This window comes from Felis catus, chromosome D4, assembly GCF_018350175.1.
Source record: "Felis catus isolate Fca126 chromosome D4, F.catus_Fca126_mat1.0, whole genome shotgun sequence".
In the NCBI taxonomy this organism is placed as follows: Eukaryota; Metazoa; Chordata; class Mammalia; order Carnivora; family Felidae; genus Felis; species Felis catus.
Window position 1 is genome coordinate 803,794 of NC_058380.1, and position 12,627 is coordinate 816,420.

The window sequence follows — 12,627 nt, forward strand, 5'->3', positions numbered from 1 at the left end:
AGGTGCAAGGTGGTGTCTCACTGTGACTTTAATTTGCATTTCCCTAATGACTAGTGACGGTACCTTTTGCCTTCCACATCTCTTTTTTGGTTAAGTATCTTTAAATCCTTTCACCGTTCTACAAATTAGGTTGCCTTCTCATTAATGAGTTGTAGGTGTTCTTTACATATAGTCTGAGGCTGGCCTTTTTAAGAGCGATGATTTCTAATTCTGACAAAGCCAACTTATCATTTACCCAGCTTATTCTTCTTTTACAGATCCTTTTTCTTTTGTATCTGAGAAATCTTTGGCTAGCCAAGGACTACAGATACCTTCTATTTGGGGCGCCTGGGTGGCTCAGTCTGGTTAAGTGTCCAACTTCGGCCCAGGTCGTGATCTCAGGCTCTGTGCCGTCAGTGCAGAGCCTGCTTCTGATCCTCTGTCTCCCCTTCTCTCTGCTCCTCCCTTGCTTATGTTTGCGTACTCTCTCTCAAACAACAACAAAAAAAGATTTTCTGTTTTTCATAAGTTTTATAGTTTTAGCTATTGCATTTAGATCTCTGGTCTACTTTTGTGTAAGACATAAGCATGGGGGCTCATTTTTCTACTTGTGTACGTTCAATTGTCCTGGCACCATCTCTTAAAAACTTTGGGATGCATTTTGTCCCTCAGTGAAACCTCACTGGTCCAGGCTGTCTTCAAAATACAAGATGTTATTAAAATGTGACTAGATCCAAGACAGTTAAATGGAGAAGGAACAGTCTTTTCAACAATGATGCGGGATATTCACAGGCAAAACAGTGAAGTTGGACCCCTGCCTCACACCACATACAAACATTAACTCAAATGGATCAAAGGCCTAATTTTAAAAACTAAAAATCTAAAACTCTTAGAAATAAACATAGGTGTAAATCTCTGTAACCTTGGGCTAAACAATGATTTCTTAGCTATAACACCAGAGCACAAGCAAAAAAAGAACAAAAATAAATAAATTGGACTTTATCAGAATTAAAAACTTCATGCAGGTTGACACCGTTAAGGAAGTAAAAAGACAATCCACAGAATGGGAAAAAATCCACGTATCTGATAAGTGATTTGTACCTAGACTACATAAAGAGCTATTATAACTCAATAATAAGAAAAACACCCCAGTTTAAAAAATAGGCAAAGGATCTGAACAGACATTTCTCCAAAGAAGGTATACAAATGATCGAGGATCAATGATCACTGTCCTTGGCCATGAGGAAACGCAAATCGAAACCAGTGACCTACCACCTCACACCCACCAGGAGGGTGAGAATGGTTTCTAAAGGGAGGGCGGGTGGTAACAAGTGTTGTCAGCAAGGAGATGGAGAAATCGGGACCCTCAGACACCACAGGTAGGACCCTTAAAACGGTGCAGCCCCTGTGGAGAACAGTTGGGCAGCTCCACTCCTAGATACCTAGCCAAGAGAAACAAAAACACGTGCCACAAAAACCACACACCAGCGTTCACAGCAGCATTATTTCCAGTAGCCAAAAAGTAAAAAGCACCCAAGTGCTCATTGGCAGATGAATGGATGAATACAATCGGTCCGTCCGTACGGCGGGGGTTATTCTGCAGTGTAAAGGAGTGATGAGTGCCACGTGGGCGGGCCTTGGAAACATCCTCCCTGAAAAACGCCAGTGACAAAAGACCACATCTTGAGTGATCTCATTTGTACGAGATATCTGGAGACAGTGTTGGCTTACCGCTGCACAGGGACTACTGAGGGGATGCAGGGGTGGTAGCTAACGGTACAGAGTGTCTTTATGGGGTAATGAAGACGTTCTGAAGTTAGCGGTGATGTTGTAAAACCTTGTTAATATACTAAAAGCCCCTGAATTATATACACTTTAAAGGAGTAAATGTTATGTGAATTTGTTATCAATTTAAAAAAATTGAATCAGCTAGGCGATCTTTGGGAAAATATTAAAGTCAAGAAGAACTAACATATTCGTGGACCCTCAGGTATACTTAAACACAGAACTCAAGGTTTTCCATTCGTGTAACTGGGAGGCAGGCAGGGGCGCCTTGGTCATTCCCCTTCCGCGCTGGGCTGGCATCACAGACATGTAATGAGAGGCTGGTTTTCTCTGAAGCTCTGTTAAAAATTCTGTTCCCTTTGGACCAGCAGCCTTTTCAACAGCAAAGCGAGTCTCAGGTGTGACAGGGTCTGAACCAAATTGCCAGCACGCCCCTGGCCACTGTTTCTGTACCACAAACCCCAGGCATGTGGCAAGCAGCTGAATAAACACCATTTTGAACCCCCCTCCTGGGACGAGCTTGTGAAGGCCGACAGGCCCCACATGTGCAGAGCTGTTCCCGGCCTTCCCAGACACCATGAAAGCACAAACCTCAAGTCAGACACCAGACACTGTTGAAATGTGCCGACTCACATCTAGAGCTCGGCACATTTCATGACTTGTCTGTCTTCACCCCTGTCGGTGACACCGCCCGCCCCCCGGGTCTCTGGGCACCAGCGGAGGCATGCAGGCTCTGCGCTCCGGGCCGCCCGCCCTGTCTCCTCTCCTGCATGTGCTCGTGCCCAGAGTGTCTCAGGTCACCAGGCAAGTGCAAGAAGCTGATAAACGGGCCACGTTATTCCCTCTTGTACAAGGAAACTCCCCTCACAACCAGCAGAAGCTCTCCAGAAATCTGAACGCCTGGCCTCTTCCTAATGTCAGCATGTCAACCTTTTGCTTTTGAGAAGGCCTGGCCAGGTTGAGAGGTCAGCCACCCCGGGGGCCCCACGCTGGAGCAGGCCCGGCCTCGTGCTCACGTGCCCCCTACAGCTGTTATTAATTCAGAAGAGCTTGAGGTTTAAAAAGCAACCAGCACTTTCCATTTAAAACACTTTGGTATACACTTTCTCAGAAACACAGTTTCACTGAAATTAGAAACTGTCTGTAAGCTTAAACCAGGCCCAGCCCAGCATTTGGTCAGAACAGCTTGGTGTTTGGACGTGTTCTTGCTCTGTCGGCATCTTTCCCACACGGGTCTGGGAGCAGTGGCCTCACTCACTGGCAACAGGCTCGCTGGTATTGGGGCTGGTCCTGGAGAAGCTGTACCACGTCTTTGTCCCTACAAGACCTCCTTCTGTGGAGCCGACTTGGCACAGTCCTGTCCTCGGAAATCCCGGGTTCTGCCACCCACACCACCAGCCCTGCCCCCAAGTGTCCCATGAGGCTCAGGGCTAGCCATGGTGGCTTGGTGTGGGACATGGCAGGGCTCCCCTTCTGACCTCTCAGAGCTCGGAACCCAGAGCGGCCAGACACAGGTCCTGGGGGAGACCGACACCGAACTCTCTGGGAAAGCCCAGGGCTCCATGCTATGCAGGAGCCGTCTGCCCGTGACTCCGGGCACACGGGTGTGCAAGAGCACTGAACAGTGAGCTTGACGATGGACGGAGTAGGAACATCCACCATGGCAGGGGCCTCCATGTGATGGGCTTTTAGGGCCAGACACTAAAGCTGTAGGGCACAACACGGATTGTCAGGGCAGGCATCACCTTGCTGAGTTGTGAGGGACATCCCAGAGCATGGCTGGCTGGCCTTTTCAAGCTACCCTGTTCGAGAGAACAGGAAGTTGGAGGGGCCACCCCTGAGCAGAGGGCCTAGGGAGGCAGCATAGCCAGAGCAGGCAAACTCGTGAAACTGGGATGAAGCTGTTCACCATCCTAACACTGAGGGGTTGATGGTGTAGGCACATGGGGGCCCTGTGGCAATGGAAAGATCTAGAATAGGCGCCAGTGAGCAGAGAAGGCAGGAGTACGGTGGCCATGATGCCACAGGCCAGGTCTGAGGACCCAGAGGGGGTCTCGGAGGACCAGCCAAGAGGGTTCCCGACTGCACGTGGACAGAACTCAAACTCCAGCCAGCAGGAGACGAGAGCAGAGCAGATACAGTCAGAGCATGTGGGAGACACAAAAAGGAAAGGTGGGAGTCTCGTCTTGGTTCAGGGTCTGCTGCGCGTGTCCCCTCAGGCAGCCAGGAACCGGTTAGAACAACGATGAGGAACCCAGGGTCCTTGGCGTTAAGGTGTCCAGCTTGGCAGGTCATGCACGTGATGGCTCTGTCTGGTCACTCTCACCTGGTCCTTCCTCACATGTGCTCTGTTCCAGAGCAGTCACGGGCTCCTGTTCCGCACGAGGAGGACATAACCATCTGCACGCTGACGCATGTGTAAAGCAGGGCTGCAGGTTTTTGTGGACTCCTTCGGCCCCCTGGTCTCTCGGCCATAGCATCGTGAGGCCACGTGCTGGATTAGTCATGGTGCACCTGCAACTTTAAAGACTTTTACGCGGGCTCCTCGCTCCTGTTCAGTCACCTGACTTCTCTAACCACTTGCTGTCCTGCAGGAGAAGTACTCAGAAGCTGTGCGCCTCCCCGAGGGGGCCGCCTCCAGCTGCATGGTGGTCCAGAGCCCCCGCCAGCCCGGGTAAGTGCAGACGCCCTCCAGGCCCAGCCTCCCCAGTACCCAGCCACTTGCTTCCTGTTAAACGCGAGGATTACATATAAGAGGAAACAAGTGTGAACTGCATAACAGACCTCTCACTATGTCTCTGGGGTCATGTTGGGTGTGCAGCCAGGGGCAGGGGACCAGGAGGGGAGGCCGGGAGGCCACAGGTGCTGGGTGAAGGGAGGACTCCTCTGGGTCCTGTGTGTGCATGCGGGAAGCCCCCTGCTCGCCACGTGCCTTCACAGCCTGTGTAGGAGCGCCTTGAGGGGTTTTGTTTTCAAGCTTAAAATGATGTAATTACGTAGGTTTCTCAGACTTGCCTTGGCGGCTCCTCGACCTTTCCAAAATTGGCTTCTGGCGATGCGTGTAGCTGCAGGCAGTTCATTCCTTTTCGGTGGTTCTGCTCCATTAGGTGAACGCTGTCTTTCTGCCTTCTTTGGGTGGTGCGCATTTGGGTGACCCGTCCTTTTCTACTATGTCTGATGCTCCTTTCGTGTCCCCAGACACTCGAGTACACAGGCTTCTGTACCTGGAAGTGAAATGCCTGGGCCTTAGGGTAGAGTCAGCTTTCCGTCCCTGCTGACACGTTTCAAAGTACTTTATCCGTTTGCGTTCTGCACAGGTGGGTTTTTAGTTCCTGTGGGTCCCTCACGTGGCCACACCACCAGCACGTCGTGGGTGCACAACAGCACCTTGCTGGGTCTGGGGTACATGTTCCTCTTCGCTGAGCACGTCAGACACGTCTCCGCGGGCAGACGTGTCCGGGGTCACATCCTCGGGGAGGGTGGCAGGCGCTGCGTGCCGTTCACGCTTCCCACCAGCTTTCGGGAACCGCTTGGCGACAGATCTTAACCTCTTTCAGGTTTGAGCTCGTAATCATTTGGAGGATACAAATAGATGAAGAAGGGAAGGTTTTGCCGAAGCTGGATCTTCTCACCAAAGTGCCACAGCAAGGTAGGGCCCGTGTGGTGTTCTGGTGACTTACTGTGCCCAACAGTGTCCTGCTTACGTCCTCTGGCTTTACATGGCCAGAATCAAAAGTTTTTTGTATCAGTTAAAAAAATGTTTTCATCGGTAATCACTCGAAAAGCACATGTGAGGGGGGACTGTTCCCCCAAGGCCCTCTGTTCTGTCCCCACCTGTGCCATGCAGGTCGGTGCCTCGTGCACAGTCACGACCATCATCGCCCCGTTCGGTGCCCCCGGTCGGGAAGGCAGGTGCGTCTGGATGAAGCTGCTCAGCCAGCCTGTTCTCTTCGCAGCCCTGGAGCTGGACAAGAACCGAGTCCTGGAAACTGCCCCCCTCGGCTTCCGGGCCCTGCTGGGCGTGCTGGGCATTGAAGCCGCTCTAGAGAGCCTGATTACGTCGCTCTGCGTGGGGGAAAACCACTAGTTCCTGGCAAACACGCAGGTGTGTGATTTTATTGAACGTAAACAGTTGCTGTTTCCCACACAGAAGCCACGCCTTTAGGACACATGGTCTGTGCAGTTACGCCCATCATAAACACGCTGTCGGGACAGGGAAAAATAAACACGGCTATTTGAATACAAGATCCAGCACGTACAGTGTACTTGAAAAAATAAGCTTAACCTTTGAGACCGTGCAGGAGTGAGTGTCCCTCTTCGGATTCAGAGAGCATCTGGTCCTGCTCTCACCAAGGCTGAGGGTGGAGGCGTCCGGGAGGTCAGCCCAACCCCTGCCGTCCCGAGGGCCCCACCTGACACCCAGGGTGACGCACTGCCCTCCTCGCCTTCCCGCCTGGAGAGCAGCACTCACATGTACAAAGTGGTCAGCCTCCAAAATGTCTTTTCATCTCATCCTGTGTTTTCACACGAGGCTCCACACAGGACCCCCACCCCCACCCCTGTCGCCTCAGGGCGGCACTGGCCTTGGGGGCCATTGACGGTGTTCGAATCAATGGAGACCCTGCTTGAAGCCAAGTCAGGGGAGGGGCCGCACTGGACGGTGAGGTGGACACCGCCTGGCAGGGCCTCATCGGTCTCTTTCCCTTGGCGGATGCCGGCCCTTTTGGCCAGGACTGGCCCCAGAGGCTGCCCGGCCCACTCCTCGCAGAGCCAGGGTCCTCTGCACACCGTGATGAGACCTCAGGCCAGACCACCACCACAGATGCTTCCCTCCACACAACCCTCGCCCCCCAATATGCTCACGAGGGTGAGACACATGTTCCTTGAGTATCTTTTTCAACCTCCGAGGGTGGAGGAAGTCAGTGTTAGGACAAAGCTGAGTAAATTCTAGAAGAGCTTGCTTGATTCAAACAACTGTAATTCTCAAGTTATCACAAAATTCCCCACGAAAGTTTACAATCAGCAAAATATTCTTATTTTCCACATAGCATTTTCATACAATCCCATGGTTTTGCTATTATAATCTTATGTTACAATAAGCCTTCATTAGTCCCTCAAAACAGTGATATAAATAATCTGTACAACCTACCAGAGAATAAAAAACTGAAGCCAAGATTCCTGACAGTTTTCATAGCAGCCGGGCACACCTGCAGGGGGCGACCCTGATGAGAACCTCTTGGTGCCAGCCAGGAGGGGCTCGTCTCACGCGAGCAAGGGCCCCGAACACCCAGCATGCGCGGCGCACGGCTGCCTGGACACCCGCCCCGGGCAGCAGCTCTGCTCCCAGCACCACAGCAGCACCTGCCCGCGGGAAGGAACGCCTGGTGTCCCCTACGGTTAAGATCAGATCGTTTAGCTAAAAATGGCCAGCGCTAGTTTGAGTGGTATCCACCCCCCGACCTGAGTCCTGCGCTCCCCGCTGACCCTGTGCAGAGCAGTGTGTGCGGCCCCTCCACAGAGACCCCGAGTCCACACAGCCCAGGACCCACATCCATGCCAGCCACCCCCACTCTGCAGTAGGGAGCCCGCTAAGCCTGTGCTACCTGGTGGCTCGCACAGAAGAAGGGACCACGTAACTCAGCTGGGAAAGTTCCAGTAGTATCCATGTTTTCTTTCAAGTCCAAACTGTAAGACGTACGCAACAATTCAAGTTTTCTATGTTAGAGTCTGGTGGGAGGAGATCCAAACCTCGGGTCTTGAGGCTCTCATGCCAGAGGTTAGACGCGAACCCCGGGTGGAAGGTGTGGGGCCACAGCACACAATGGGGCACACATCCGGCACATCTCGTCCTGGACGGCGTGGGTGGTGATCGTGCATTCCGGGTCACCCAGACGCAGTCCCCACCTGAACAGGGGTTAAAAAGCGAAAACATTCACAGCCAAAAGTCACCCAACACAACAAAAAGTAGCTCTACCATTTGACCTTCACATTCTGTGTTCAAGTTTCAGGGACACCACAGGAGGCGGTTAGACCTTGTGCAGAACTAACGTGCAGTCCTCACTTTCCTTGAACCTGGCTGACATCACGGCCGCGTCTTTGGCATGTACAGTCTTTGAGTAGTAGTTGACGATCTTCCCATCCAGTTTATACTGGTGTGGAATGCTCTCATAGGGCTTTAGGTCGAGGTCCAGCACAGACACAGAGAAGGCAAACCTGGATCTCGATGAAGTGACGACAGGCCTCTGCTCAGAGCTGGAAGTGAAAGAGAGCTTTAGGACCCACGAACCCCAAATCCTCACACTGTTCACAGCGCGCACCCAGCTCCGGGCGTCCCCACGCGCTCCGTGTATGCCCGCGGATGGGTGTTCCCAAACCCTGGTGGTGGAGCCGAAGGCTGGAAAGGGAAGGTTAACAAGGAGCCACGTGTTCCCAACCTGAAGGAAAGCAGAAAGGAGATCTGACCTTTCCTCAACCAGACAGAGAAGACGCTGACAGCAGACTTCCCTTCATTCGTCTCAGGTCATGAACTCGCGGTTCATGGGTTAGAGCCCCATGTCATGCTCTGCACTAACAGCGTGGACCCTGCTTCAGATTCTGTCTCCCTCTCTCTCTTCCTCTGCCCTGCTTGCACACACTTTGTCTCAAAATAAACTTAAAAAAAAAAAAAAAAACACTTTGAGGCTAATTCTGAACTTTGTACTAAGATTGCTGTGTGCCCATCCCACTCAGCTCTGAGTGCTTGGTATTGTCTTGCCTCCAAATGACTGGTTAAATGTATTCTATGAGCTCAGTTTAGCCCCATAAAACTACTCAGGAGTCCTAGTTTCTCTGATACTTAACTACTCTTCTAGATTTGAAATCATCCCAAACATAACACAGATTTCAGAAGGTCCTGCCCAAGAGGGGAAGACCGATGGACACACTCCCGATCGGATGAAACTAATCAAGGCAAGACTCCCACTTAACTCCTGTACCAAAACACTCTTCCAGGGAAATCGACCCCCTGGCTCAGCTGCCGGGGTCTCAGCTACCCCCTCCCGAAGGGCAGTCAAGGTCTTGCTTCTGAGGCCTGAGTTCTAGGCAGCAGGGCTGGGACAGCGCGTCTCCAGCCTCCAGCAGGTCACTCACGGCACCCGACAGACAAGGTGATGCACGTGAAGACGGGCAACGCTCCGTGCACGGGCTGGTGGGCGCACAGCCAGAGGCAGCTCCTGCACCAAGTCTGACTGTGTGCCCACCGCACACTCCCAGGAGCACCGGGCACAGCCCCAAAGCCGAAATGCTTCTGTGCTGCGCCACAGGGCTCCCAGGACGTGCACTGTGCCCCATCTGTGTCCGTCAGGCAGCTGGTGAAGTACGCCAGGGCCCAGGCCAGCCAGCCCACCCTGCACACTCCTGCACGGTCAGGAAGGGCAGTGGGTGACATCCACATGGTTCTGTCCTCTACCACCACCAGCTCCATCCAGTGAACGGGCACTGCAGTTCCTCCAGGGGTCACAGGGGTGCTCGACTAAACAGAACAGCCTTGTTGTTTTTCAGTTATGCCTTACAGACATCCCTCGGTGTTTCCTATCAGTTCTGTGCCTGCCAGGGAGCAGCAGCCCTGGGAATGTTTAGTTCAACAGCGCCAGAAAAATGAGTGGCTGGCGGCCAACGATAAGGTCATCTTGACCCAGGAACACGTGTCAGAAGGACGTGGGGCCATTCCACAAACGCCGTGTCCACGTGGGGTTTGGCATCGGGGGATCAATGCTGAAGATGCCATCTAATTAGCAAGAGAAGATTATCAGGTTCATCCTGAATTCAAAAGAAAAAAAAAAAAAGGCAAGGGAGGGTGCTGGACAGTCATGTCCAGGGACACGCTGTTCTTACAGGCTCGGGAAGGGCCGTGAAGGCCAGCACATCAGGAGCTGGTCAGGGCGAGGAACGAGACCTAGGGGGACCTCAGTGGGCACCTGGGGCTTTGAGAGAAAGGAATGTGTGCCATGGTCCAAGCTGCTTCTAAATCCTTGGAGTGTATCCTTAGGAACTCATGATAATCTTTAATAAGACCGTCTTTTTAAGCTTTTCTAAGTGTCTTTCCAGCTGTGCCCCAAGCTCTTAGAGCACAGGCAGGAGCCAGCAAGCCGTGGTGAGTCACTAAGGTGTCAACTAGGGGACAGGAGTGTGTCAGCCAACGTGGCCCTTGCCAGGACCCCGCGCACACAGGACGCGCAGCAGGCGGCTCACCTGGCATCCTGCAGACAGGGGGACAGCGCGATCATGACGGAGCAGTCCTTTGCGGTCATGGCCACCCGGTACTGCTGCACCTGTGGGGACGGAGAGGTGAGCTCCAGGCCCGGGAGGATCCTCGGCCAGCCCTGCCCGCCGGCACCGCTCTGCAGGTGGCACGTGGACCCGCCATGGAAACACAAGCGTGGACCACGTTGATGACGCTGAGGAGACGTCCCCCGCGAATGACGCTGGGGATGGAGGGCTGCTGGGCTGCGAGTGACCCACAGCAGGCATGCCACTGTCCCAGCCTGCGGACGAGGAAACTCCCCTACGATGGCATTGTGGCTCTAAACATCAGGCTTGAACACGTGCCCCCAGCAGCCCGCAATCTCGTCCACCGGACCTGCCAGCTCCACACGGCGTGCCGTGCGGGACCTGACGCGTGAGCCCCTGTGTCAGCCCGAGTGCATGTCAGACACACCGGGAGGCTCTGAACTGGGCCCGTGTAGACTCTGGGCGTTTTCCCACTTTCTTTGAAGTTTCATGTTACCCTGTGAATTTCTCTCACTTTTACAAAAGTAAACTAGTTACAAAAAAGGAAGTGGTCCTTCCAGGTTGTCACAGGCCTCAACATCACGCGCTGACAGAGGACAGGCTCGCCTCCCCTGTAGCCCTTCCCTCTGCATCCCACACTAGGAGAACCACCCTGGAAAACATCAGGTTCCCACCTTCCCTGTGCGCGACCGAGCGGCGCACCTCAGGCCTGCTGGCAGCTCCTTCTGGGCTTGCAAAACCTCTTCTACACTCAGCTCATTTGGCTAAGAAATCAGGCATCTCACAAAATACACAAAAGATTCAATCCAAAAGAATTAAAGGGATAGACATTTTTTTAAATGTATAAAATATCTGTGTCCTCATCACAAGACAAGCCACAAAAGGTTGATGGATTTGAATACCCAAAGATGAAAGGTGTCCATAGGACACCGTCCTAACACCAGTGTGAAAGAGACCAGCCATGGTCACGGATGATCAACACCAAAGTACAAAGTGCTAGATTCATATAGAAAAGGAAACTTCCCAAAGATGTGGATCCAATAAACAGAGAAAAGAAAGAAAATAGTCAATAAATACATGAAAAGATGCCCAACCTCACTACTAATCAAGGAAATGCAAATTATAGTAAACATTCTTTATACATCAGATGCACAAAACACATATAATCAGACACAAAATGGAAGGGCCAGACTCTCACTTCGAACAACGCCAGACTGTGGAATACAGGGCCAGCCTGACCACTGAGGTCAGCCAGAGGAAGCTGGAAAAAACACTGAAAGCATCTGCTGAAAGGCAGCGTGAATGGAATCAGGGAGAGTAGCTGCACCAGCACAAGATAGACATCTGGGTCCTTTTCGCCCTGACACAGGGTTGACAATTCCGGAGGGTTGGCCAAGAGGTACTTTCATCAACCCGCAGGGCTCTGAGGACAGGGACCATGACAAACCCCGTCTTCTGTTAGCACCCAATGCCACACCTTCAGGCCAAGGAAGCCACGGGTTGGCAGCCCTCTGGGACCTGCAGCCCTGCTTCAAAGACCTCTGTCACCAAAACTAGGGCCAGGCGACCCCAACTTGCTAGGGCTTCCCTGGCTCCCCAGCAGAAGCAAACCCAAGATCCTTCCTGGAAGAAAACACCACCTTAGGCCTTGCATTATTTCTAAATGATTGTCGAATACAGTTACCGACACACAAGTTAAAATATCTAGGCACAACTCACGATAATTTGAGTGAAAACCTGCAAAAAAACCCCAGGCCAGCAGAGATGCACACGGACTCCCGGCTACTGCAGGAATCAGATAGACGTGCTACTCTGCTCAAAAAATAAAAGACAAAATCAAGAATTTGAGAGCTGGAGACTACAAAATTAAGCCATATGTAAATTCTAGAACTGAAAAAATACAAAAATCAATATTAAAAGTTCAACAGATAATTTTAACAGGTGAGAAAAAACTCAAGAGACTTGCTAAACTAGAAGATGTCCCCAAAAATATCCAGAATGAAGCATGAAAAAGTAGAACAACTGGAAAATAACAAAGAAATGGGTACAAATCAAATTTGTAGACATTGAGGCCAAATATTTTCCAAAACTGGGGAAAGACATCAAGCCACAGACTCAAGAATGACTCCCAAAAGAACAAAATCAGATACACACATCACCAAACACTAAGAACGAATCACCAGCAGACCAACGTAAAGGAAACGTTACATGGTGTTCTTCAGACAACAACAAAATCACCCCCAACACAAGCTCTGGGATGCAGGGCAGAATGGAGGATAAGAGAGACACCTGTGGGTAAAAGGACGCCGACTGTATAAAACGGTAATATTGTCTCCTGGAGTTTAAAACAGCAGAATACATAGCAGTAAGATGTAAGTCAGGAAGAGAGGAAAATGTACTCTAAGAACTTTGTGCTGTCCAGAAAGAGAGTTGAAGGCACTAGACGCTAGTCTTTCCTAAGTCAATTGCTTGCTGCAAAGGTTAAGATAGCCACAAGACAAAAGCAAAAGACTCTGTAAACAGAGTGAGGAAATGGAATGACAAAAAAAAAATATAACCCAAAAGATTGTAAGAGAGGAAAGAAAAAGAAACCTA

The 12,627-nt window shown here is 51.6% G+C and overlaps 2 protein-coding genes across 9 annotated transcripts in view; one reads left to right on the forward strand and one right to left on the reverse strand.

The window, feature by feature from the left end:
• Positions 1-7,904, forward strand: part of CENPP (centromere protein P) — a 230,375-nt gene extending 222,471 nt beyond the window's left edge. For 5 of the 8 annotated variants that reach the window (XM_045043496.1, XM_023243190.2, XM_045043497.1 and 2 more), the window contains 4 exons: positions 4,359-4,438; positions 5,322-5,413; positions 5,721-5,869; positions 7,767-7,904. In XM_045043496.1, coding sequence (XP_044899431.1) covers positions 4,359-4,438; positions 5,322-5,413; positions 5,721-5,851 — 303 coding nt within the window. In that variant the 3' untranslated portion in view covers positions 5,852-5,869; positions 7,767-7,904. Of the gene's footprint in view, positions 1-4,358; positions 4,439-4,764; positions 5,082-5,321; positions 5,414-5,720; positions 5,870-6,475; positions 6,938-7,766 lie in introns of those variants that run through there. The other 3 variants (XR_006589079.1, XM_023243192.2, XM_045043494.1) reach the window with 3 other exon arrangements.
• IPPK (inositol-pentakisphosphate 2-kinase) overlaps positions 6,722-12,627 on the reverse strand; it is a 48,493-nt gene continuing 42,587 nt past the window's right edge. The window contains exons 12-13 of the mRNA XM_003995306.5: positions 9,994-10,073; positions 6,722-8,016 (exon numbers count right to left, since the gene is read on the reverse strand). Coding sequence (XP_003995355.1) covers positions 7,791-8,016; positions 9,994-10,073 — 306 coding nt within the window. The 3' untranslated portion in view covers positions 6,722-7,790. The remainder of the gene's footprint in view (positions 8,017-9,993; positions 10,074-12,627) is intronic.